The sequence below is a fragment of the Anser brachyrhynchus genome (assembly GCF_964034855.1).
Source record: "Anser brachyrhynchus genome assembly, chromosome: 10".
NCBI classification, from domain to species: Eukaryota; Metazoa; Chordata; class Aves; order Anseriformes; family Anatidae; genus Anser; species Anser brachyrhynchus.
This window is the reverse complement of record NC_137705.1, coordinates 18894248-18921396: the sequence shown is the minus strand read 5'-3', so window position 1 is coordinate 18921396 and position 27149 is coordinate 18894248. Positions and strand designations below refer to the sequence as shown.

At 39.9% G+C, this 27149-nt stretch overlaps 2 protein-coding genes across 8 annotated transcripts in view; one reads left to right on the top strand and one right to left on the bottom strand.

Moving 5' to 3' along the window:
* Positions 1-1748: 1748 nt before the first annotated feature.
* Positions 1749-19919, bottom strand: HRH1 (histamine receptor H1). 7 transcript variants are annotated; one of them, XM_080606760.1, is made up of 7 exons: positions 19577-19877; positions 17997-18167; positions 13037-13116; positions 11522-11605; positions 7747-7947; positions 7170-7265; positions 1749-5665 (listed from the first exon to the last, which is right to left on the bottom strand). In XM_080606760.1, exon 7 carries the CDS (start codon positions 5543-5545, stop codon positions 4124-4126), a length of 1422 nt encoding a protein of 473 aa, XP_080462886.1. In that variant the 5' UTR covers positions 5546-5665; positions 7170-7265; positions 7747-7947; positions 11522-11605; positions 13037-13116; positions 17997-18167; positions 19577-19877; the 3' UTR covers positions 1749-4123. The 7 variants fall into 7 exon arrangements, with proteins under 7 accessions (XP_080462886.1, XP_080462885.1, XP_080462884.1 ...); XM_080606759.1 differs by lacking the exon at positions 11522-11605 and adding an exon at positions 11418-11521; XM_080606758.1 differs by lacking the exon at positions 11522-11605 and adding an exon at positions 8512-8600.
* The window catches only part of LOC308200488 (uncharacterized protein), a gene marked incomplete at its 5' end in the record, with an annotated part of 148921 nt that continues 131960 nt past the window's right edge, over positions 10189-27149 (top strand). The window contains 4 exons of the mRNA XM_080606352.1: positions 10189-10229; positions 11165-11167; positions 17068-17074; positions 19221-20188. Of these exons, the coding sequence (XP_080462478.1) occupies positions 10189-10229; positions 11165-11167; positions 17068-17074; positions 19221-20188 (1019 nt within the window). The remainder of the gene's footprint in view (positions 10230-11164; positions 11168-17067; positions 17075-19220; positions 20189-27149) is intronic.

Sequence of the window (27149 nt, the reverse complement as noted above, 5' to 3'; positions counted from 1 at the left end):
AAAAGTAAATGTGCATAGTATTTAAACTTAAGTGGCAGTTTCAAATGGGCTGATTCTTACTCTGGTGTAAGGAATGCATGGACAGAAACTTTCAGGTGTATTGTTACACCTCATCTTTAGTTAGGAGGCTAGTCTTCTAGCATCTCTGGTAGTGGTGGAAAAATATAGCAATCCGCAGAGTTCAGGACCTGCTCTATCCAGAGGTGTCTGTGGTGCTTCTGTATTAGTCCTTTAGGATTAGAAATACATTTTTAAAGCGAATCTTTCAGTCATTTTCATTTACTGTGCTAGCACAAAGAGCATCACAGAGTGGTTTCACAGAGAATGTAACGGACATCCTCTTAGTTATGGAATTAAGCCAAAGTGTGCACCAACACTAACATTTCCTTTATTGAGTTCCACGTTTCCTGAAAATAATATGGAAAACGAAACATGTACTAGATGGCAGGATCCACTTCCTAACTGCGTCCCTCCCTTAATAAACTTCGTAATACACGGTACTGGGATTGGCACTAGCAGCCCAGAATTATTCTCGTTGCCCGCTAGATGTCACAATTGAAACAGGAAAAAACTGGGAGAGGACATTTTTTCTGTCTCAAAAGTTGATTGTTCTTACCACACCTTAAACAAAGTAGAACTCCAGTCCAAGAAATTCCAAGAAATTTGTTATGTTCTTTTAAAGCTATGACTCCTCTGACCTTTTTTATTAACTGGAAAACATTGAAAATATTTACAGGAAACCACACCTGGAATATTCCATTGAGGCTTGGCCCCACATGGTAGTAGGCTTCTCCATTCCTTACCCTAACTTGCCTTCCTGTGCTTCTCTTGCATCTAGAGCCATTTGGATTGGTTTTTTTTAGTGAAGCAAACTGGTAAATCCTGTTACATACCTGGCTACCTGAAAGTTTCAAATAGGAAGTCTTACATTTTCATGTTTTATTATTACCTGTTGTATGTATCACATCTGAGAAGCCTACTGTGACAATGCTGCCTGTTTTTGTCATTGCCACAGTGACACTAAGATTATGGATAAAAACGAAAAGATACAAAAGCATCCAGGCAGCTATATTTGCCTAATTTTAGCTATTCTGTGTTTAAATGTTTTTTAATCGTACCAGAGGTATTCTTTGTTTTAATGGTCATCATTTTTAGACCAGCTTTCACTGATTTTGTTTTAGCTGCTGTTTCATGTATTAATGCATTTTAAAGTAAGAAAAGTCAATTGTCATGATCAAGAGGATAGCCTTCTTGCTAACCTAAGTAGCCCGTAGGTGAGCACGTTTCAGCCGTGTTAACTAATAAACGCGTTAACTAATAAAATTGTGGCTGAATTAGGATGCTGCTTCTTTGATTTCCTCAGTGCTCTCCTAAATTACCTTCTATTTTGGCTAGAATTGTTGTTGCATATGACAATAGAAAAAAAGAGCAGAATGGATGTTGATCTGAGCAAATGTTTGTGAAAAGACCTTGAATAAGGGCATGTTTCAAAAGATGCTTCTCTATAACCCAACAGAAGGTGTATTTCATTACTTGTGCAGATCCTGTTCCTGCAGTGGAACAGTTGCCTTAATTCTGTAATGAATTTTGGTACTTATATTTATTATTCTGCCTCTGTATTTTGCCACATTTTTTCTAGTTTAGAGTTCCCTAATTGCAGCTATTCTTGCATAATACTTGAGACCAAAGAGAATAAATCACTGAACCTTGTTTGATACATTAAAATAGACTGAGTTAAAGTTCAGTCATTTAGCAGATTTTTCCAAATATCAAACTACCAATTTATTAAACTGCAGAGATACTAGGTCTTCATTTAATATTGAATACTTTAAATACAACTATTGACATTCAGACATGTAATTCAGACATATAAAACTGACAGAGGACAATAATACTTTGCATTTAGTTAGTGTATTATATCCAAAGTTTACAAGCATCATGCAGTCACCTTAACTCTCGCATTGTTACTGTAGGTCTTGTCATATTCACTTTACAAAATAGGCACATGTGGCACAGACAGACTCTAAGTAGCTCAAGATCCATAATTACGAACACAGAATTCAGAATTTTTCCTACAACCATTAAACAACCATTTTTTTTCTGAAGTAATAAACACATTACACAGAACATCCCTTTAACTTTTCCCAACAAACTCTTGACAGTGCTCAGTTAAAACAGCTCCAGTTCCATCAGACCTTTGTTGTGAAGCTAACTGAGCAATTTCTGAAGCAAGCTAATATTCAGGATGTGATAAATTTATGAACACAGCAAAATGACAGCGAGAGGATATTCTTTGTACATTGAACCCTTAGGATGCCCCAATCATCCCCAAACTTATGGAAAAATGCATACATAAACTCACCATTATATGCAAACATGACTTCAGCTGCTGAAGTTTCTGGTTCTGGGATTTCTTCTTAAAACTAACAGTGTAAAGGTACTCCCATAGCAATTTTGCCCCAAAGGTCAGACACTGTTTGCCCAAAATATTTCTCTCCGTTCCATCCCAGAAGAATAAGAATGAATGCTTTCCTGGAGTGCCACAAACCTGGTAGCATGCAGTCTTGACATACTCCTTGTATGGGCCTTGTATGGGCCAGACATCTCCTTGGCCTCAATTCTCCTTCTCTCTCCCCAGTCCGTAGACTCACTTATTTTGGTGTAACTGTTCTGTTAAATTGTCAGCTTCCTGATAAGTTAGAGCATGTAACATATTTCACTACATACTTTGCTAAGGAACTATATTTTTCTCCCTTGATTGGGAAGTACCCTATACCTCACTGCACGTAGGGAGAGGGGATAGATTGCAGCTATATAAAAGGGCACGCCTGCTTTTGAGAATTAGTGTTCATACTTAGAAACAGTTAAATCAGGCTGAGGCTGAGCAAAGGAAAGCCTGGAGCTGGTAGAGTGAAATGTATCTGCAAATGCCTCTGTCAGTGCCGCCTTCCAATCTTTCCGAAGAAGCTCTTTTCACAGATGCGTGTCGTTGAAGTTCTGGATGAGACCCTGAGCAACCTGATGTAATGTCAATGCTAGCACAGCTTTGAGTTGTAGGTTGTATTTAGATGTCTTCCTGAGACTCCTTCCAACCTGAAGTATTAAGTATCATTCTATGCTTCTCCTGAAATATTTAACAGCATTTACAGCATGACTTATAATATGCAATTAAATATGAAGGATAGAAAGTGTTAAAAATACTTCATGTATTTTATTTCCTGTTTTGCAAGCTTGAGTTGTTGCTCACGACTCTGCCTCATTATAGTCAGAAGAGTTTGCCTATTGTAAGACAAAGATATATATGAACTGGTATTGCCACTGCAAGCTTCGGCTATTTGCCAAGGCATAGGAAGAAGAAAATACATGTAGTCCAGAATTAACTGCATTCTGTAAGTTCAGAGGCAACAGCCTAGCCTTCATGAATAGTGATACTATGATGAGTTTGGAAAGTCTTAGCAAAATGTCTAGGACATAAAAATACTACTCTTTTCAGTGAAGTTGACAGGTACTGGTATAAATGAAGCAAGCATGATATTAAAGAGAAACGGTATGTTACAATATGGCTTTCCAAAAAGTGTATGATTTGAAGGAAGATATAAATAAATAGGTCAGATATTTCAAAGAGTAGAAGGTTCTTTTTTGGCTATGCAAAGTACCTCTTCCTGCAGAAGATCTCTCTTCTCAAGCAGTGTGCTCCCATGTTTAAAACAGTAAGCTAAATGAGAAAAAAAATACTTGACCAGTCACAGAAACCACATTCTATTTCTGCCTTTTCCTTAGCTGAATAATTCATAATCACTGAAGATCTCTTTTCATATCTCCAGTTTTGTTCTACGTGATGAAAGAGAGAATCTCAAATTGTAAAATATGTACAATAGTGTAACAGTTCTGAGATTGACCCCTGAGTTTTTCAGATTCCTGATTGGAATTAGTTCTTCTTCAAATGTGTTAAAGGTGTTGTATGCACATTTCCCACTTGTACAAAGACTTCTTTTATAAATTACAGTTTTCCAAAACCTTCTACTTTAGCCATGCCTCACTTTTATCCAGCCTTTGAAACTGGAACATTTTGTTTGATTGAATTTATGAGATGCTTTTTAGCTCAAAATAAATCAGACCATTATCAGGGAATGTGAAGGATCTTTTTGAATGTCTTTTTGAAATTATGGTTACAAAGAGGATACAGGAACGGATTTAAGGTGGAATTCACATAGCCAAGCCATATAGTGACCATGTGTAACTTGGAATATTGTTCATGGGGGTGGAAAGCTATTACCATGTATAATACAAAATAGGGAATCCAGCACAGCATAAAGGCTGCCATTATGACCCCTAACTGCTTAGCTGCTTTCCGCTCCCTGTTCACATGCAGTCTTCGAAGATGGTTTTTGGAACGAGTATGCAGTCTTTGCCAGGTTTTCCTCAGGTAATTAAGTCCTTTGAAGTCCCTGTTCTCTGTCTTTTCCTGAGGACTGCAGGCTCTTTCAGGGTTAGGACTGGACTCCTCTCCACAAGGTACCTCGTCTGTGAAAGTTTGGCTGTCTGATGCATCACTTAAGTCACTGTCCTGTGAGCAAAGGTCCTCTTCATTTTTGTTGTCCTTTATTACACTCTTCTCTCCTGTTTTATCCAGGCCTGGCTCAGACTGGGCAGTGGTGAGAGGGAAACAGCTCCATTTAAGGACTTTGCTATTACTCCTGCTAACGAAAACTTTTGAAGAGCTGTCAGGATCACTGAAATGAAGCTTTGCTTCCATATTTTTGGGCTGAGGGGACCTCTGCTTGTCTTTGGGAGGTGTGTTCTCATCTAAGATTTGCTTTTGGAGGCAAATATTTTGCTTGTCCTTTGTCTTACCAGGATGTACGCTTTTGCTTTCAGAGAAAGACAAGTATGATCTGTTGATGAGCTCTCGGTGTTGGCAGTGCTTTCGAACAGCTCTGAATATTTTGCAGTAGAAACATAACATCAGGATAGAGGGTAGGTAGAAATTGACAAAGGCTGTCAACACTTTGAACCAGTTGACTTCAGAGAATTCAGTTTCACACTTTTCTGTTTGTTTCCTTGTCCCATTACCAGCAAAAACGTGCCACCCTAGTATTGGGATGACCCACAAGAAAGACAACAACCAAGCCCCCAAAATCATTACTAATGCTCTCATTTTTGTTCTATACTTGAGATATTTCAGTGGTTGCTGGACTGAACGATAACGGTCTATGCATAATATGAAGAGATTGAAAATAGATGCAGTACTGGCCACATAATCCATTGACAGCCAGAACAAACAGGCTGTTACACCCAGGGTCCACACACTGCTGCTTAGGAGATAAACAATATTAAGGGGCATAACAGCTGCACCAACTATAAGATCTGCAATAGAGAGGCTGACAATGTATAAATTGCCAACTGTTTGCAGCTTCTTTTCAGTTTTCACAGCACATAGTACTAATATATTCATGACAACAGTGATCAGTGAAATGCTACCCAGAAGCAGACCTAGGAGAGCTGAGTGAGTGTTAGTCGAGTTCTCTGTTGCGTTTTTTGTCATCTTTTGCTCAAGTACAGAGAATTAAAATCAGAGAAGGTGCCCAGGCCTTGGAAATTCAATCTTGGTTTACACTCCTGGATGAAAACTTGTTGGGTTGCTTTGTGACTTTTATTTCCGGAACTACGGAAAAGAAAAGAAATATGCTCAGTCACTGTAGTCCCAAAATAAATTAATAAAACTAATCTGTCCTTCAGCTTATCAATTTCCCTTTTAGGATTTCCCTAAATAATGCATTTTTACATCATTCTACATAGGAGTAATATCAAATGTGAAATGTCATGGATGTTCTATGAAAAGTATTGAAGCCATTTCCATGAACCAATCCAAAAATGTTTGCAGAGGTACTCCTTGGGGCTCCTTGTAATTCTGACCCTGGAATCTGGAGAAGAAATTTCAGTCCTCATTGTTTGAGTTTCTCTTTAAATAGATGGTCATGAACCATAACATAAACTACATACTGGCAAACCAATTTAAAGTGTCTTAATAAAAAAACTTATGATCATATTTTGTACTAAACAGTGATTATTTACAAACTATATCTAATAGTTTGAATATAGCAGTTGGATTTGGTATTCCAAACAGTAAAAAAAAACTCCAGTCAGTATACACCTCTGGCTGATACAGAGAGTCACAAATAACTCCTAAGGCTGTAGCTAGTGCCTATGTTTTCATTGGTAGGCTGTTGCTAAAATTACATGTAACAAGTAATCTCTTTCTACCCAATTTAGGCTTACATATATTCAAACCCTTAAAGATGGGCATATATTTTATTTCAAATACAAATTAATACAATTTCAGGGAAAAAAAAAACAGGATTTTTTTGATTAATAAGCATCTGGCAAACTCTCAAATGTATATCAATCTATGGTTGATATACAACCTGAAAAAGTTGATATACACTGAAGATTAGGAGTCATTCAAGTGCCTAGGAAACATACACGAGAGCTGTTGTTCATTAAGTTGGAGAAGCCAGATTATTTGTCCATGCTTGCTGTTGCTGTTTGCCGTATCAAATTTGAAATTAAACTGGAAATAGGAAGAGATGAGGCTGGACATATAGCAAACCTTCGCTTTATGCCTAAGTTTCTTTTTTTGATAATTTGTCTTTAATAAATGAGCTACTTTTATTTGCTTAAACTTTGGCACAAGACATGTACAGAGCCTTCAGAGTTAAAATTCAATTAAATCTTCTATATTGCCACGATTAGAGTGTCTCAAAATTCCAGTACATGTGCTGCAGTAGAAAAAAAGGGAAAACTTATTAAACATCCACCATGACATACACAAAACCTGTTTCACAGAGGGTCACATTTGCGCAACTAATCTCGCTTTCTAGTGGCATTTATTTCTACATACTATTTGGCAGGTGTTATCAGAGTGACAGATTTCATTTTTACAGACAGTGGTGTGTAGCTTTGTGTTGACTTGATCTACATAGGGAAACAATATAGGTTCGTACTTCATTTATGGTTTCTCAATAGAGATTCCTATTGAGATCATAGGCCTTAATTATAAAGCATATTACTTCTTCTATTTTCTAACACAAGCATAGTAACTCAAATATTGGCAATAAAATGGGAAAGAGTAGAAGGAAAAGAAAGTGAGGGAGCATAGAGAAAAGTACCTTTTTGAAGCTGAGTAGATATACTCTTCTGTTATCTAGATATTTTCTATGCCTTTGATATCTTCTACTTCCCAGCTGCTAACTTTGTGAATTGATCTAAAGTTCAAGGGAGAATTAACAACATTTTAAGTCTTGGAGCATATGATCAGTTGACCAATTCTATCTCCAAGATATATAAGAAAATCATCTGTAAGAGTGATAAATATTTTCTGCCATTTTTCTCTTAAAGTGTTTGTCCAAGTCTATGTTTTGGTATATCTCTTAAAGCAATGAGGAAAGAAATTGAGATTTTAGACATATTGGCTCACGATATTCATACAGCTAACAGTGATAGATATTTATTAGATTTCTCATATTTGTTAATCCAAATATCAACATTTGTAATTACTATTTATTATTAATAATAATAATGACCAAAATATTAATATTATTAGTCAAAACAATGCAGTGCAATGCATTATTCAATGTTAATTTCATGCTAGCTTTATCTCATTCTTATTCTAGCAATCAAAGATGGAGCTGCAATGTTTGCATGCTTTCTTATGAGAGATCAAATTCCTTGTTCCTTAAGTTTTACCCATAAAGGCCTGGTATTATGAAAAAGGAGGTGTGCTTCGTCGCAGTAGCACGTATAGGCAAGGGAAATATGTACGCTGTGGAGGATGAGCTCAAGAGCTCTGTTCTGTAGTTCTGTATTCCGTACAACCTTTGCGTTCTGTTGTGTACAGTTCTTCAGTGTTGGCTAGCGTCAGAAGATCAGAGAGGCCTCAAGCACCTCCTGTTTGAGAAAGGGAACAGATATCACTTTACATGTCTTAAACCAACATGTCTGGTTGCAGGCAATGGTTATATCCCAGTCTGTTATTGTTTTTCTTTTGACAGCTATACAGTGTAATCTCTCTGCTGACGTACATAGGGCATGGTCAAGTCAGGAAGTTGGTATCAGTTGCCTCAAGTCAATAAGAAATTATTGATCTTCCTTTCCTCATATTTCCAATTAAATGTACAAAATAAAGGGAGAGACGGCAACCTTAACTGAGTCTTCAGCTGAAAGAATAACAGCAAAGAAAGGTACCTGATAGACAGCTCTCCACAATTACTTATCAACTGCATATGGAATGAATCAGATTATTTATTACAATAGATGGTGCTAACTGTTTTCCAAAGTGTCTCTGTAGCACTGCTGGTAAGGTTGACATAAGGGTAGGATTTATGAAACAGCCAGCAGAACTTGTTCAGGTCTTGTTTTAGGAGGACTTCTGTTCCAAAGAAGGCACGAAGTTCCAGTTTTTCAACTCTTACTCCACTCTTGATCTTTAGTTGAGCGACAAAGTCTGCTTACTTTGCTGTTTTGGAGGAGTGAGAATGTCAAGTGTTGTCCTCATACAGGCTATAAAAATCCAAGAATTATGTGCAAATCATCTGACACTGCTAAGAACAAAGAAAATACAGAATAATGTGTTTGCCCTTTTCAAAATGGACATGCCAACAGGTACTCAATATTCATAATAATTCTCTGTCTGATAATGTAATTTTCATTACAATGGCATTTGAGCAGTTCAAAGTCCCTGTTGGATTTTATGTTCTGTACTTCATAGAGACTGGGCCATGCACTATTAAATTTTAAAGTGACATTGAGGAACAGGTCACAGTGATCTGCTCAACATCATACAGGAATGTTAGAGCTAAAAACCGCCAAAGCTCCCTGGCTTTCCAAACAGTGTCCTAACTAGTATACTGTTTTGTATGTTTGTCTTGTTTTTGTCTAGATGTTGTGTTTGAATTCATTCAGACACCCTAGGCAAGCAATACTGATTTAGAAATGAAATGCCTGTTTTTTAAACTTTAATCCAGTGCAAGCAACTTGATCTGCTTTTGATCTCTTTTGTAATAAGGCCATTTACGTGACAGGGACTAATATAACTGAAGTGGGACCATACCCAGTAACAAATGGGTTAATTAATCACTAGAGAGGGATGTCAAGAACCACTTGCCTTGGTCTAGGGTGAGTAGTTCTTGAGGCTGGATTAGGATGCTTGAATGTTACAGTAACACTGCATTTTCCCTATTGAGTAATTTATGTTTTCTACATATAATCTTTTTACACCCCTGACTTTGTGACCGTTCTCAAGGTTTGGGCAATTTCTGTTTTGTTGAGTGATGATGAGAAAAGGAGCCACTACAAGAAGTAACTAGAAGAGGGCCCCCCTATCTTCAGCATGGAAGCTGTATAGCCAGCACATACTTCCTACCTACCTATTTTTATATGAAGACAAATTTTGCCTCTGAATCCATTAGAAAGATGTAACAAGAGATTGAGTTGGCCACAAAATGCTTAGAACAGAAGAGAAATGCAGTGTTACCTTTGGATAATCTAGTCATTGTGACTCTTTTTGCATTCCCTAGCATGCAACACCACATGCTGCTGCTGTTTCTACCTAACAGTATGTAATGATAGGTGTTTAGCAGCATATCAGACATGCTGCTATCCTACACTGATGTTTACACAGGGAACAGAAGTGTCTGGCTTTCTTGAACCTTCTAGATGCCCAAAGAAGACCTCCAACACGGTAACCTCTGCGCATCCTGCACCTGTCAGTGTCCATGCTCTTTCCATAAGTAATAAGTTGCAGGGGGTCAATATCTCTGTCTCCTACAAAGTTCAACAGAACTGTAAGAAGGAATGCAGTGAGCTTCTCCTAGGAAGTGAAGGTAACTGTAGACAAAATATCAGGTGGAGAAGTATTTAGTTGCAGAAATGTTATCAGTCAGTGCCCACTGGCATCTATTTGGAGCTCTGACCCTTGTATCACAGTGTTGCCCACTGAGCTTACACTGAATTGCTACACGATTGCCAGTTTTTGCTAGAATTGGCACATTTTGCCACACAGCTTTGTCCACTGGAAGGTACTGAGAAAATAATATACCCTGCTCCGTATTACGTAATCCACTGATCACCCCTTCTGGACTCTAAGGAAGACTATAATCTACAAACTTTTTTCTTAAACTTCCTACCATCATGAATAGTGGTGATGTTAGCATTGTCAGCATTCAGCGATGGTGAGAGCACTGTGATTTGCAATGCCAACTTCTGGCTCTTTACTGGAGGCACACACCAGTTTGTAGTGGCCATAGGCTGTTTGTGGTTCATGTACTCCTGTTCAGCAGAACTTAATTCCTTATCTAGAACTCAATAGAGGAGCTACAAGAATACCAAGTAAATGTGTTTTAATACTTGAGTGTCTTAACTCATTACACTGGGCCAAAGCTCACTAATAAATAACAGATTTTAAAGAAAAAAAAAATAAAAATATCAGGCTAATATCTTGGATAGCTCTTTAGAATTTCTAAACCCTGACCTCACCATGAAAGTACTTTGTTCACTTTTACTGTCTTTAAAGTGTTTTTTTTTTTTTCTGCGTGGAAAACCAGCAATTGAGATTTGCTTGTTATTGTATCACTGTGGTAATTCTGAGGAAGAGTCTACTGGGAGATGCTAAGTAGTTGCTTGACTCATTAGTGCAGGTGCAACCTATTAAGCCCTGACTAAGCAGGATAAAGTTTCTACAAACAGATGCTAGCATATTTCTTAAAAGAGAGTTTTAGAGAAGCTCTATCTACAACAGGGAAAGGATAAGCTAGAACAAAATTCTTATTCATCACCTTGTTTTTTCTAAGTTCAAGGCAGGAGGTAGGGTCAGATTTCACATGGACCGTGTTGTATTTAAGAAACATATTTGTTTCTAGTGACTTTTTAAAAATTATTCTTTGTGCGTTAAAAGCATTAACACACTTGAGGTTGATAAACTTTCTTCTCAAAGACTTTTTTATTTCTCTGTTAGATAAAGCTTTCTGAGGTCACCCTATGTGCATACTGAGTACACAGATGCTTTCTCTGACAATTACAAAGAATTACCTTGATATTAGTGTAGTTTTATCTCTTTTTGTTCTTTGTTTTTAATTTTTTTTTAACTTTTTCTCCCCTTATCTTGCAGGAAGTAAGCAGTGCAGTGATTCATGTTCAATCCATTTTTGGCATTTCTCTAGTTTAGAATAGCTGGTTGTGATTACATGAGATGGCCTAGAGTTTCGTTGATACACTTGGTCTATGAAATATATATTGCATCTATGCATATGTAGATGTCTGGTTCTTATTAATGCTAAAGCCTTTGCAGGATGATTAATTGATTACGACTGTTGTTAAGTTACTCCAGTGGCTTACACCTCTTAGTGTTTAAAAACACATACCATCGTTTTGAATCTCAGTTTCTTACAAGTGACTCTTGTTGGAATGAAAAGCCTCCTTGGCTACAGCAGTCAATGGTATTCTCAGTTTAGTATTTTCCAAATACCTGCACAAAATGGTAGTTGAGTTTACAAGATGCATCCAACTCCCTTTAGATTTATCTTTGGTTGTAGTGACCTGTCTGATCTACCTAGAGAAAGAAATGCTTCAGAATAAACTTCTTATTTGGCTACTCTAGCATATTTTGTTATTGCTGGCCTTTTATCTGCAAGACGCACGGCATTTTTCCATTCAGATGACCTAGTGCCTCAGCCCAGGAAGAGACAGATTTGTCCAGAAAAGTATCTGCCACTATTAAAGGAAAGAATGGACTGTGTCTACATTTAATTTGTCTCTTGTATTTAGTCTGAAATGAAGACACAGCATAATTTATAGCCTTAATGTCAGGACCAGTCAAATTTGGACCCAAGGGAACAGCATGAAGCTACAACAGGGGAGACTCAGGTTGGGTATTATGAAAAGACTCCTCACCAAGAGGGCGGTCGGGCACTGGCACAGGCTCCCCAAGACAGTGGTCACAGCACTGAGCCTGCCAGAGTTCAAGAAGCATTTGGACAACGCTCTCGGACATAGGGTTTCATTCTTGTGTGGTCCTGTGTGGAGCTAGAAGTCGGACTCGATGGTTGTTATGGGTCCCTTCTAATTCAGGATATTCTATGATTCACTGAAACTTTACCAGTCCTCCCAAATGGTCCCATTCTCCCTACAGACTTTTTTTTTTTTAATAAAGGTAGTGACAATTAAAAGTGAATCTTTCATTACGTGAACCAGCAAGATAGACTGCCATAAATACTTTCATTCCATATCTAAGTTACGACTCTTGCTTTCCAAAAAAGATTTGCACATCTGGCCGTCAGTTTTGCATAACCTTGTATTGCATGCGTTTGTTGCCAGAGGGTTTGCAGCGGCTCTTTATGTAAATGATGTCTTGGGAAAAAGACGAAGGCACAACTAAAGTAGCAGATGGATGCGACTGCAGCTGTGCTGAAGCTGCTTTACTGCTTAGAAAGCAGAGAGAAAAGTGCTGTCAGTTGTCAGATCTGTGATCTGAATATTGATCCCAGGAGTCAGACACCCTGGGAAACGGTGCAGGCCTTTAGTGTGTCACTGGTTAGTGGTGAAAGGGAGGGCAAATACAAGCAGACTGCTTCTGAGACCTCCACAACTTCACTTCTGAAGAGATGGACTGGTCCAATGTTGTAACTATTACATTTCTCCTCTTCCTGGTTCAGTCATCTCTTGCCTGTTCAATGCAGTAAATGGGTTGCGTAATACCAGATCAAGAACCCAATGGGATAGAAGGAGTAAGGTAGCTACTTCCATGCTCCTGAGATACATTTATTCAGGTATCCCTAGGAATGCACATGACAACTGATTTTTAAGCTACAGCAACTGCAGGCTCCTGGAACTCATGCATCCATTTGTTCTGAACGTACAGTACACTGTGAAGAGTCCTCTCATGCTTGGTGCAGTGAGTGGAACACCACTTAATGCAGTATTGCAGGGGGACTAGAGTGAGGTCGTCGCTTCTGCCCTGTTATACAGGAACTATATGGCTTACCTGTGGTCTGGTCTGTGATGTCAGATTTGTCCTTATTCCTCCTGCTTGGATAGAGATATTCTAAAGATAGCAAGCAGACCCTAAGAACAACAAAAAGACAGAGTTCAGAGCATATCTTGAAGGGAACTTTGAACTTTTAAGTAACTTTGAACTCTTTGGGGGGAGGGGGGGAGGATTATTAGGGTATGGACTATCAGGATCGCAAATAAATACTTCTGCTTTTACTTGATTGAATAATGCATCACCTAAGGAAACAAACTGTAATATTGCCTCAGAGCAAGAGGATGTTTGGGCAGGCTAAAAGGGGTTTGAAAATATAAGTCATGTTCCAATTACATCTTGTAGGTGATGCTTGACTTGACTGTACTTGATGTTTTCAGGTTTTAGTTTCTCTAGAATCAGTGCAGTTGCTTCTGCAGCCACTTGCATCAATTAAATTGGCAGCCTTTATTGGCAGCTGCTGTCAGCCCAGATTTTTCTGATCGCTGTTCCTTATACTTTCATTTGGCTGAGGTTAGTGGCTTCACTAGGCATTAAACAAACTACTACAGTTCTAGCTCTCTGCCAGCAAAAAGTTTAAACTTCTGTAGCCTTCTGAAATAGTCAAAGTTTTAGCACAAATCTCTGTGTACAGCCGTGATATCCTTAATTCCATCCATCCATCCCAAGTCCTTAATTTTTGTAATGAGAACAGAACTGTGTAAGGAAATGGCGTGTGTGAATCCACGTGTCACCACAGTGCTGTCTGAGCTCAAATCTTGATTACAGTGCTGTACCATGTCTGCCTGTGAAAAGTCTTGTCTCCTTTAGAAATAACTCTCTCTTTTGGTGATTTGACCACACCCTCCTAAGCCCTTTACTGTTGTACTGTTCTCTTCACCGGATTAAGAATACTGAACTGGATCCTATTTTTAATCTTCCTCTTGCTTTGTTTTCTGCTAACCTTGGGTAATTACAAAGTGTGTGTGTTGCTGTTAAACTTCTGGGAGTGGGTAGGAGGGAGACAGGAAAGGAAGGCTCAGCTTTTAATTTTATGCAGTGAGAACAAACATGCTTAATTTACCATTAACACATTGCTCAGAGATCATTAAAAGTATTGTTATATCATTATTATAAAACTTTGCTATTTAAACAAACAACTTCCCCCTGCCCTCCAAAACAAACAAAAAAACCTGCAGACAATTCTGATCAGAATACTACAGCAGTGTGCTTATATGGGGAAATCTGCAAAAGAAATAGCCTGAAATAAATCAAATCCAACCCAATTATTTAACCTAGATTGCTGCTCATTTTGTCCTTTACAACTGGATCTTGTCTTTGTGCTCTTTGGCATTGCCAAGCACAACAGCTTGGTCTCCAAACTTGGACTTACGCTGAAAGGGCCAGCTCTTGTGCAAAGACTAATCACAAAAATACTCTTGTGGAGGTTCTTGCTGTCATTTGTGTAACTAGAACTGTAAAAGCTCTTTTCCTTGAGACATGAGAATCTCTCCTGGGATAACCCCCCCCCCCCCCCCCCCCCCCATGTGTTCCTGTATATCTGTGTTCTAGATCTACTTTGATAAAGTAAATTACTTTATCTCCCCAGATGACCAAAAAAAAAGTGTTTTTACAGTATGGTTCAGATATGATGAACTGTATGTGAATCCAGAAGTGTATATTTCCAGTATACAAGAAAAACAAACAAGCCCCTAATGCTAAGAAAGTGATAGTTGGAAGGCATGTGCTTGGAGCAGTGGCAATCTAAGTGTCGGAAATGGAAACCAAATCCAAAATACTCGTGTTAGTTCAAAAGGAAGTGTTCACATAACCGATATTATGCAATATATGACAAAGTATCAAGTCTTTTCTCAAAGAAGACAGTAGGCAAGTTCTCCCTTACTACATAAGTAAGGTATACACCCAAAAAGTGAAGCTTAATGTACATCTGCTTTCCTGTGTGGAGAAATCCTTGCATGAACAGAAGATACCGGCAATAGTAGCATTCAATTGTATAAAGATAAAACTTATGCATTTCCTAATTTCCACAGATAGCATACAATTGAATGCTAATTAGTGCTTTATTATAAGTATGAGGAGTCCCTACCAGAACAAGAAGCTAAACAACAAAACCTAGGATTTAAGCTTAGGATTGATTCTTTGAAAGCATGATTTCTCCATGCAAAATTAAGGACAGAGCATCTATGTCCTTGCTACACTGGAGTTTGTATATTCTTATTCATATTCTGCTTATCTGAATTTTCATATTTTCAGTACTGATGTGTATATATAACCATGTTTTGTAATGCATAGAGACATATTTCAATATCTGAAAACAGAGGAAGAGTATAAAAGTGTATCTTCCCATGTATTTCTATACATCTTGCTTTGTGCCAAAGCCATGATATTCTCCTCTTTCAGTCTTCTACCTTCAGGTTCCCTGAGCTTCACCAGGTTTTTCGTGATCCTTCTGCTACTCTTTCATAGGAAGGGGGGAAATAAGCAATAGCTGACCTGCATGAGTAATGAGAACTACAGGAATAGTATCAGGAAATAATTATTAAATATCTCCTGGTATTCAACCACTGACAGGACCTTGGCTAGGGAAACACTACTTATTTAAAAAGAAAAGAAAAGAAAAAGAAAAAAGTCTGGAGACCCTGAATTTGCAGGAATACAGTTATTCCTCATTCCGCAGGCTCATTATTTACCAGCAGAACCAGTGAATACAGTGGCTTCTGTGCTGCTTGTTTAGGAACATTCTGAAAAACCATTAGGAAAGGAAAGATAAATGGACACTGTAGCTGCTTAACTGAAAATAAAGGGTTGGGGAAACCCAAGCACACCAATGTTCTTTGGAGGATGGGTTCCTGAATTGACAAATGGAAGAATGAATTTCATGCGTGGCACGTAAAATTGAAAGAGATCAAGCTATGTTTAACATATTAGTCATCTTAAATATCTAAATTCTGAGATAGTATATTCATATCATTTGATTCAGTAAATAAAGTACACGAGCAAATACCCAACAAGTAACCTGAAAAACTCATTTAATCTGCTTGCAGTCAATATCTTGCTATATGCGGCTAGGTTATTACTAGAATCTATTCAACCTAAGAGAGCAACTAAAATTTCCTCTTTGATATATTAAAATTTAAAATGAAGCCCATCTGGAGAGTCCTCAACAAAATTGTGCAGTCCTATCCACTTGAAAGTTGCCTTTTTTTTTTTAAGGTTGTTGTTAATTGACAGGACCACTGTAATTTGAACTCAGAAATATGGAGATTGAAGTAGTCTTTCATATACAGTGTACTTAGTAGAGTCAATATTTGTAGATGTGGATCTCAAATATCCTGTTTTAACTTCCTATAGTGCGACCTAAGCACAGATGAGCTGAATGTGTGGCTCAGTAGCTTTCAAGCACTGGCCATATGAAGTGAGACGTGGGAAACCACTGGAAGTCTGGATGCTCCTATCTTATCCTGCCCCCAGCTGTATGATGCCGCTATCTTCTGATGACTGACCATTCAATTCTATGTACTAAAACTGAACCTTCCTAACTATAAGTTGATGTATACATGTGTTCAGCAGTCTAATCAATATTTAAACATTTTTCTTGATACTATTGTACTATGAAATGTATTTTTTTTCTCCTGAAGAAATATATTTTAATGTCTGCATATCTTAACCTGAATCTATCAAGAGATAGATAGATGTACCCTTTTTTCCACTGTTTTCACTGCCACTCCTGATCAACCCTCTTTAGCGGTGGGCCTATATTTCATTATGAGCATTAAAACCAAAAATTTAATATTTATTTCCTGACACTATTCCTGTAGTTCTCATTACTCATACAGGCCAGCTAACAAAAGACAGAAATATTCCAAAGTACTTTCTGGTCTTTCAAAACGTAAGCTCAGAATTCTATTTAACTCTTCTTCCAGTAAGTCAACATTTCAGTGTAAGTCTTAAACATCAGTTTTTCCATGAGGAAAGACCTGATCTTTCTTCTGTGGTTGTGTTTCCCATGTATGGGTTATTTTTGCCCACAGATTGCGGGTGAGTTTGGGGGTGGAAAGACCATCGCAGCTGGAATCCTAAAGCTTCCAGATACAGCTTTAATTAGTCTTTCTAGCCTAAACACATTGCTGGAGTAGTCCAGTTCCACACAAAGACCTGTATCAAAGTGATCACTTAATGGCAACAGCACTGAAACATTGGTTTAAGTTCTGCAGTGCTGGAGAAGTCTCATCAGCTAAGTGCTCTCTATTCCACTGCCTAGCAAGTAAAGACTTGCTATAGGAGTGAAAACTAACTAATAACTCTAATAACCATTAATAAGTGTTGCAATAGAGGAAAACTCCTTTGTGTTTTGATGTAGTAAACAAAATGACTAACCAACTGTAAAATTTCTCATGGATGAGGGGAGTTTTCCAGTGCTGTTGTGCCTTTAAAGCTGAGTAGCCACAGCGGTGCCTTCTCACCTTCTGGGAATCTGTTCTATTCTTGGAAGACAGTAAACCAACTTGCCAAACCAGGACATCTTTCATACAGGGACAGCCAAACATTTTTAGAGTTCCTGGATTACCCCTTGTGTTTCTTATTCCAACCCTTGACTGACTGTGAAACTGGCTGATTTTAATCTTTCTGCATCAGAAGTACAGTTAACCACTTTTTAATATCAACCAGTCTCTCAAATGAGATCTATTTCCAAGTGACTCAGTATTGGAGAAGTACTAGCCAAAAAAACCAACCCAAATATATAAAACAGAGTTTGTCCTTTAGATGTTGAGGTTGTATAACCTGATAACCTATCTGCTGTTTGAAGTTTTATGGTTTCCGATAGAAAGAATTGGGTTTGAATAAAGGAAGCTTCATTGTCTGATAGAGAATGCTGGTCACTTGTGACGCCTGATAGACTCATCTATGAATAAACTTCTCTAAAATCTGAGGAAACACTAGAAATGTAAAGGAAACTTACTGTTTTACAGAGGAAGTCACTTAACTTCAAGAAGGGAGGACTTCTCAGGATCAGATCCTTCAAGACGTCCTCTTTTCTCTCACTCTTAGTGTACCCAGTGAAGAATCCAATGTTGTTCTTTTTCAAGGAAAATCGTAGAGTTCCCCTTTTACCAGAGTTAGTGTCTAGTGTCTTGTCAGGATAAGCACAGACAAGTCCATGATCACACTAATACTGCAATTCATAATAGAAGATGTCTTCATAATACTTTATTATTAGGATTAAAAAAAAAAAAGCCACAGCAGCAGCCAAAGTAGTAGCCTTTTAACAGGTTTTATAAAAGAGACTGACCAATCCTTTGTGGTCAATGAATCAGATAAAAATTGCAAATCTTCCTCCTACACTCCGCTCCCCCGCCTCACTCTCCTCCCCCCAAAATAAGAGAAAAGCTATTGAAGTGCTTATCAATAAGAAATTTATTTGGGAGTTCACCAAAATGACCATAAATTTCAACCCAAGTGAACCTTTGGTGCTTTTAAGTTATAAGAAAGATTTCATCACAGAAATGCACAAATTCATCTAGAGACCTTTCTCTGTAAGATCCTCGTGGATATGAGAATTTACTGGCTCCCTGTACTGGTAATAAAAGGAAACCTTATTTCTGTAAGTTCTGGTTTCAGCTCGCTTAGGTATGTCAATGTACAACATTCAGATCTCTAATTCAGAATATATACTGAACTATTAGTCTTTTTAAACATCTGGAAACCTTACTTTAGTACTATATGAAGGAACTCAGCAATAACCCATTGAACGTGCAGTCTTCCCTTTTTGTGGATGGGGAACATATCTGGTGCAGTGTTCGTCCACCTCCGCCCTCCTCCAGGCAGATGCAATTTGCTCACTGGATTTTAAACAGATGATTAGGATGAGCTGGTGGAGCCCGAGGTCTCGTATAGATAGGGGGCCTGGTGCCTTGCAAATAGCCATAATAAATGGGGAGCAGCTCATGCAAGAAGCCTGACTTGTCTCCGTCAGTCCCGCTCCGTGGCTGTATGGGGAGGGCTGGGAGCCGAAGTTAACCATTGCCACGGTACGGGCTGAGAGCGAGCTGTGCCCCTGCTGTAGCCCCGCTTCATTGCCCCTCTCGGGATAGGGTGGACCTGTATGTATCTGAGAAACGTCCCCAGGTCTGTGTGTAAGCTAATGGCTCTAGAACCTTTCCCTAGCAAAGCCTGACGTTTTCAGGAAGGCGTGCGAGTTAACACCCAGGCACATCTCCCTCGCCACTCGCCAACCCAGCCAGCCCTTCCCTGCTCCGCTCCCTCAGCACGCCCGTTTGTCAGGAGGAGAGCTGCTGAAGTGTTTCGGGGCGGCAGGCAGCGCTGCCGCCGAGCCCTGGAGAGCCGGGATGCCCCGGCACCGGCACCAGCCCCGGCCCCGGCCCCATCCCCATCCCCATGCCCGGGCCGTGCAGGGGCGGAGCGGCGCGGTCCAGCCGCGCACGGCTCCCGAGCCCAGGACGCCGCCGGTCTCGGTCCCGGTCCCGGTGCCGGTGCCGGTCCCTGCCCCGCCGCCCAGCCGCCGGGACCCCGCTCGCTCACCGGCCGCGGCCGCTCCCGCTGCTGCCGCTCTTCTGCCAGCCCTCGGAGCCGGTGTCCACGTTCCTCGGCTGCGCAGGGCGAGGGGTGCGCGCCCCGTCCCGCCCGGCCGGCGCGGAGCCGGCAGCAGCCCTGCCCGGCACCCGGCGGAAGAGCTCGGCTCTGCCCGAGGGCTGGGCTGTCCCTCCTCGGCCCCAGTGCCGCTCGAGGGCGCTGGCAGCCCGCTGGCAGCCCGCTGGCAGCCCGCTCCCGTCCCGTCCCGTCCCGAGCTGAGCCGTCCCGAGCCGAGCCGTGCCGTGCAGCCCCGCCGGTGGCGGAGCGCGCCTGGCCGTGCCGAGCACTAAATAGCCCGGGGGCGGGCCCGCCCAGCCCGGCCCGGCCCGGCCCAGCCCAGCAGGCGGCCAGGGGTCGCTGCCAGGACCCCCCCGTCGGCAGGGAGCGGTCGGGGCAGCCGCGGTGGCTGCGCTGGGCCGGGGCTGGGGACCGGCGGGCGGCAGCTCCAGTGCTGTGCGAGGAAGGTCCCCCCCCGGCGAGGAGGGAGCCGGCCGGCAGCGGGGAGTGCCGCAGTCGTACTGTCACGGCAGAGCGCCAGAAACGTCCCGAAGACCTTCACTGGTAGGTGGCAGCCCCGGTGTGCCGAGTGCCTGCGGAGATGAGAGGCCTGGTGCCTGCTCGTGGGGTGAAGAGATGCCTTGATCCGAGATAATGCCAGGAGTTTGCGGAGCATCGGAACTCAAATCCTGGTTTGCCAGCGCCCCCGGGCTTGCTTTAGCCACAGGGTCATCAGTCTCCTTCCGAGTGGCTGGGTGCAGGGCAGCCTGCTTTTAGGGGAGCAGTCTGAGACCTGAAATGTCTCCAGTGTCGAACACATTATTGCGTACTTCAGCTGAACTGGCTTGTGGCTGTGACTTCTGTATGTCCGCTATGTCTGATTTGTATTAAACATGCACACAGCTTTTTTGTTTGTTTTGTTTTGTTTTGTTTTGCAGAAAGCAACTTACCCATTTCCACTCTTTGCTTTAAAATTGTGATTTTTTTTTTCCTTTTTAGAAACAAATTGCACAAAACTGTGTATGGACTTAAAAGCAACATTTTGTTACATCTTGTGTAAGTCATAAAGAATTCATGCACTGATGTTTTTGCAAACAGCATTGTTAGGCACTTAGTAATGTTCTTGTCTGTAGAAGTGCTGAACAGTACGGTTAATTTTGCACACCCTCCCTCCCCCAGGCCTATCACCAAAATAGTGGGAAATGCCCATGCTCCTGCCCTCGGCCCCAGGGGACAAGACCATTTGCCCCAAAACACACTACTCTTAGCGCTGAAGTGTAAGCTGATTTCTTGTGCTGCTAGAGGAATCTTTTTGCTGTTGAATAAACTGTCCCGTTAAGATTATGACAAAATCATTACTTAACAAATGTGTGCCTGTGTCTTGCTTAAATAGCCTTCTCATGTAGAAATTTGGTCCTGCAGGTCAGAACGATCCTGTGCAAGGATAGTCACTGTGTTAGCATCGGGCAGCAGCTGAATCCTAAGGGGAGGTTTTACACCGGAAAACAGCTTTGCAAGAGACTGAAATCTTTTCATACTTGTCATGCTTGTTATAGACTTGAAGAACAGTTTGTGTGCTACCAGCCTATGCCTTACCCATTACCTATTCCAATAATGTTTGATTTTGCTTCTGTGCCAGTTTGAAGTTCAGTCTCCTTTGCTGTTGTTTTGACGTGTTTGTTATATCCAAATAGGCTTGATGTAGGTCCCTTTGGAAGAGCATCAAAAGTTAATAGTGTTTATAACTTTCCTTATAACACCCAGTTGCAATGGTTCTGAGTGATTATTCTACTTGACCTCTTCTGTACAAACTTCTTTTTTTCTTTTTTTTTTTTTTTTTTTCCTGCACTCGAAGCCAGAAAGTCTGTGGAGGCTTAAACTAGGGCTGCAGCATTGCAGCCTCCCCCCAGTAAAGAAATCTGTTCTGAACAGTGCTTTAGTAGCTTCCCTTACAATGTCTGGGGCTTTGTGCCGTTGAAGGTAGAAGGTTGCATTTCTATAGAAAGGACCTGAATATAAATTATCCCTTGTTACGTGTAGTGCTGCAGATGAAAACTGAGACTTGGGATGCTGTTGGGCTATGTGCCATGGCTGGGACTGCAAAGTGCTACTGCTCCCAAGGGGAGGACTTTGGGGCATGTGCCTCTATTGTGCCAAGCTGCGTATCTCTGTGTTATGCTACATATCTCTGTATTTCTTCTGAAGTTGTAGCTCTTTGAGTAAACTCATATGAGTAAATTTCTTCACAACTCCTTGTTCATGCCATATATTTCAAAAGTAGTAGTATGTGATAGATTCCTCTCCTCTCCTCTCCTCTCCTCTCCTCTCCTCTCCTCTCCTCTCCTCTCCTCTCCTCTCCTCTCCTCTCCTCTCCTCTCCTCTCCTCTCCTCTCCTCTCCTCTCCTCTCCTCTCCTCTCCTCTCCTCTCCTCTCCTCTCCTCTCCTCTCCTCTCCTCTCCTCTCCTCTCCTCTCCTCTCCTCTCCTCTCCTCTCCTCTCCTCTCCTCTCCTCTCCTCTCCTCTCCTCTCCTCTCCTCTCCTCTCCTCTCCTCTCCTCTCCTCTCCTCTCCTCTCCTCTCCTCTCCTCTCCTCTCCTCCCTTCCCTTCTCCACTCTGATTGAAAAACAGCCTATTAAAAGATGAGTTTCAAAATATGGAAAGGTTATTTCAATTTCCACAGGTATTCAAGGGCAGAAGTGAATATTCATAATGTTTGGATTAAGGTTCCACATGCTATGTTTACCTGAAGATGAATAAAATTAGAAGCCTATTTATTTGTTTATTTATTCATCAAAACAATTTGGTTCTTGAAAATATCCTTGGAAATACATTCATATTTATATTTAACATGAAAAAACAATGAATTGTGTTTCTTTCTACAGATACATTTAGATTTTACTTTATCCTCCCTTCAAATGTGCCCCTTTGAGTGCTCTGCTTTAGCCCCTTTAGCTTACGTTTTTCAGGTGACTTAAATTAATACCCACGATACGAGCTTATAGGCTGCTAACACATGTATTCCCATTTCCAATGTAAGTGAGAAGCTTTTCTTAGAAGACTCATAAGGACAGTATAAACAGCCTATGGAGACACTCTTCACTGTAAGACTTATATGTCCTCAAGTGCTTATCTTAACTTCAGCATCAGTGCCATTATAAGAAAAAACAATGAAGAAACAGCCTTGTTGCATAAGCCCCTTTTTCCATTCCATCCCTCCTATATGCTTACAGTCAATGCCTGGGCGGACAGAGTAAGCTCCGTGTGGGTGTGTGCCCTTACTAATGCGTACTCGTGCTTAGACCAGCCTAGACTAGAAACTTCTGACCATATTCTGCAGGCTTCCCCTCAATGACAATGCCAACTCGAAGCTGTGTAGACCCAGGCCCTGTGCTTCACTAAGCTTGTAAGAACTGTGAGGTTTTTCATTGTTGACTGAAGTTTATCAACAAGGTCAAATTTGTTAGACAGGACTAGAATGGTCAGGCAGACATTACAGCTGTCTGGAAGTGCAGGCACAAATAAGGGAAGACTCAAACTGTGTAGCATCTATAACATCTATAGATGTTAAAAAAAAATAACATCTATTTTTTAACATCTATAGATGTATAACATCTGTAATAATAATATATGTATAATAATATATGTAATAATATATGTAATAATAATATATGTATATAGATGTATAACATCTATAGATGTTAAAAAAAGGACAAAAAACACAACAGCCCCCCACTATTAAGTACTAAGCAAATTAAACCATTCCTTGCTATTTTAATTCCAGAAATACTTATTTCTGAAGATACTTGGCTTTGGATTTAGTGCTTTAACACTTAATCTGCTTCACAGGAGAAATCAAGATTCTCCTGTTTTTCTATTTTCCAGCAACAGCATGAATCTCCCTGGAACACTTGTTTTCACATGTTTTGACCCTACTGTGCATCTGTTCTTGGATTTCAGATCTCTATCATTAACAAGAGAACAGTGATGCTGTAAAGAAATTTGATCTTCATTAGTAAAATAAAATATGTTCAGAAGAAAATTAAGTTTAACAAATAATATTACAGTAGTAATCTGTTCTCTGCTTAAATACCGTTGCTTCCTAGTAATGTTTACAGTGTATTTTTTTCAGAAGTTAGCATGTTCTGTATCACTACACATTTGAATATTCTTCTGGAAAATCCCCTAACTTATCAAGGAGTATCTTGAAGCTGTGCCATCTGTGCTGCAGGAATAACTCTTCCTTTCTGCAGAACTTCACAAACTTTTTATTATCCCTTGCATTTTTGATGCTACTTATTTTATTGCAATCCCTTTTTGCATACCTTAGGAACAACTGCAGTATAAGTGATCTTATTACAATTCAGAAATATTCTCTTGTTATATTCCAAGTGATATTACATCAGACAATGTTTTATTGGTAAATAACTCTTATACTGAATTGCTACTGGAAGTACTTAGTGATCGTTCAAGTTTCCTGTGGTTTGGTTAATGGCAAACAACATTCCAATAATTAAAAAGCTGTCATGGAAGGGTGGTCTAAATTTTTAGAGTGCTTGTCGCTAACTCCTTGCTATTCTGTCAATATTGTTCTATGGTGCTTTTAGATTTCTACAAACTCGTAATGTCTTCATGAAAACCTATTTACTAGACAAGGAATAAAATGTAGGAGCTGTTATGTAGCTGAAGTTAGTTATTCACCTCTGACTTAGACAATGTGTAGTTTACCCATTGCTGAAATTCAACAACAGGTGAGTTAACCGACTTTTAACTTAACTACTGTGAAGTAAGATAGAAAAATCTGGAGGAGACGCACTGTGTTCTCTTTAAATTAGGTGTAACAGCCAGGAGACGTGGCTTTTTATTCACAACTGTGCCACATATCGCCACTGTGTATGGAAAACTCTGTTAACTGATTTGTGCATACCTCCATTGCACAGATGGGTAAAGTTAAAAATAAAGTTGAGATCAGTAATGTTTCATATGCTACACTGGGCTTTGATTTGGATTACAACTGTATGAAATTAAAAAGTATTTATGCTGCTCTGTGGGAGAGACATATCTAGGATTTCTAGAGAAATATACTGATGATGCAAGAGCTCTGTCAACATCCAGGAATCTGGCTAATTTGAATACACTGGTGTGGTTTTTTATTTTTCTTATTTTTTACTTTTTTTTTTTTCTCAATTCAAAATCCTGAAGGTTTTGACCATCCTTGATGAGATGCATCACTGTAATAAAGATGAGTCAGCTACATGTAAGAAAAAAATGCTGTCAAGATTCATTTAACTAAGCCAAGTAATTAGAAACAAACACCTATCTGTTACCAAGAGCAAGGACTTGCACATTTCTAATCAGTTTAAATGTTTCCCTTTGTAACCATTGCAATTACAGCTCTGAAATATGCTGAGTAATGGATGAGCAGATGCACTTATGCAAAAGCACAAAGTGAAAATATCACAGGTGACAACAAACTAAACAGATACTAGACTAAAGCCATTTCCAGATGAGAAAACATGATTATGGAGGACCTTATGTGTAAACAGACAACTTGGTTAGATATTACAAGAGTATGCTTTTTTTTTTTTTAATAGATATAAGAAGCTGTAAAATGTTGTCTGTATCTTGTTTGTGGCACCAGTCAGTAGGTTCTTGTTATCTTGTGAAGAAATTTGCTTGGAAACCCTTGTCATCCTGTTTGTAGTGGGTTGAGGAACTGATAATGAGCTAGACAGGGAGGCTTTTCCCCCTTGGCTTTGATCCAGAGCAGGTGTTTCCTTAGTCATCCTGTAGCTGCTATGCACGGACTATGAACAGGGAAATCGTAAAAAGCTGTCACTCTGTTTGGCGTTGAGCCTTGAGTCTAGGGTTCTGCCTCAGGATCTACTTACACACCTGTCCAAGCACCTAGCCCCACTGCCATGCTTCTGCTTTTGGAAAATGTTGTTAACAAGATCAGCTCTGCACCACGCTGGACATGTGCTCCCTTTGCAATGTTTGCTTACTGAATTGTGTCAGCTCTAACGTTAATTAATCCATCTGTGATTAAGGACCTAGACATGACTCTCTTAAGGGTGGCAATGTTCTTGTTTGCTTTGTTGGGATAATATTAATCTCATTCTATTTGAAAGGCAGAGCTCCATTTTACTATGTGCATTTTAACCTGAAATAGAGAAACAGTCAGAGATGGAAATAATGGAAGCTGTAGTTAAAACACATTGCTCATTCTTTGTGTCTGTGTGGATGGACTTTAGGCATAGACATATGAAGCCCAACTTTGGCTTCAAAGGAATCCGTTGTTTCAAGTTTGTTGTGCTCTGTGAGTAAGAGCCAGAATTTGAATCAGTGTGCCTGTAAAGTACAAATACTGAATTGCCATTCTGAGACTGGGCAATTAAGCCCTAGTCTTAATTCAAATCGAGCATCTGCTGCATAGCAGAAGCAGAGGTGTAATATGTCTTACAATGTCTTAGAGAAATTCTAGACGCACACAGCCCATGCTTGTTTAATATCATATATTTGCTAGGCATAGCTGAAGCAGGAAAAATCTGAGTTTGCCATACTTGTAGCATTTTTGAAGCTACAGACACTTCTCCATGGAGATCCCTGGGTCCACTCACATGTGCTTTTCCTCAGTTGCTCATAGCTTAGGGGGAATGAGATAGGCATAGTAAGCCTAACATCCTGGGTAGAGCAGGAGTTCTGTATTAAGATTCAAAAGATACAAACTCTGACTCCAGATTTTCCCATCTGTCCTGAACTTTCACTTCAGACAAACCGATCTATCTCCCAGATTCTTCATCTGTTAAGTGTTACTTTTATCTGTAGTAGGCTGCTTTGGTATCAGTGGAAGAATGAAATGCTCTATAAATGTGGAGCATTTAATATAAGGCTTTTTTTGTAGTCGTTGTTGCTGCCTACGTGGCCAGCTGTATATAGGCATAATGTATATTCTAGCTTACCCTTATGTGAGAATAACATCCTGCCTTTTGCCTCATAGGAATCACTCTAGTTTTATAATACTGGATGGAGTAACAAGTGAAGGAGTATTTATCATTACGTCTATGGCGTGAGTTTTGAACGGTGCAGTTGTGGCTGTAGCCTTGGGTAACTGGATAACAAAACAGGAAGCACACCTAGAACTGAGGCTGTTCTCTTGGCTAATCAAGCTAAAATAATGATTAATTTTGGGGCAGTATTAGAGTGCTGTGTGGAAATGTAGATGTCTCATGCTAGGTACACCTGGGAAATTTTCTGTTTAAATATAGGTCATTATGCTACTTGCCCATCTGGGTGGTCAGCATATTTCAGCTATGGAGCAAGCAAATTTGCATCAGAAAGATAGCTTCAAGTTCCTAAAAATAAAATAAACACATTGTAAAAAGTAGTGCTTAGTAATGATACTAACAGTCTTCAAGCTCTGTGGTGCAGACAAATTTCCCTGGAAATCTCAAAATAGTCTTCTTCATAAAACACTTGAGAACTTGGCAGCTATCACTGTGAAATTGCCTGTTTTTTTTTTTTTGTCT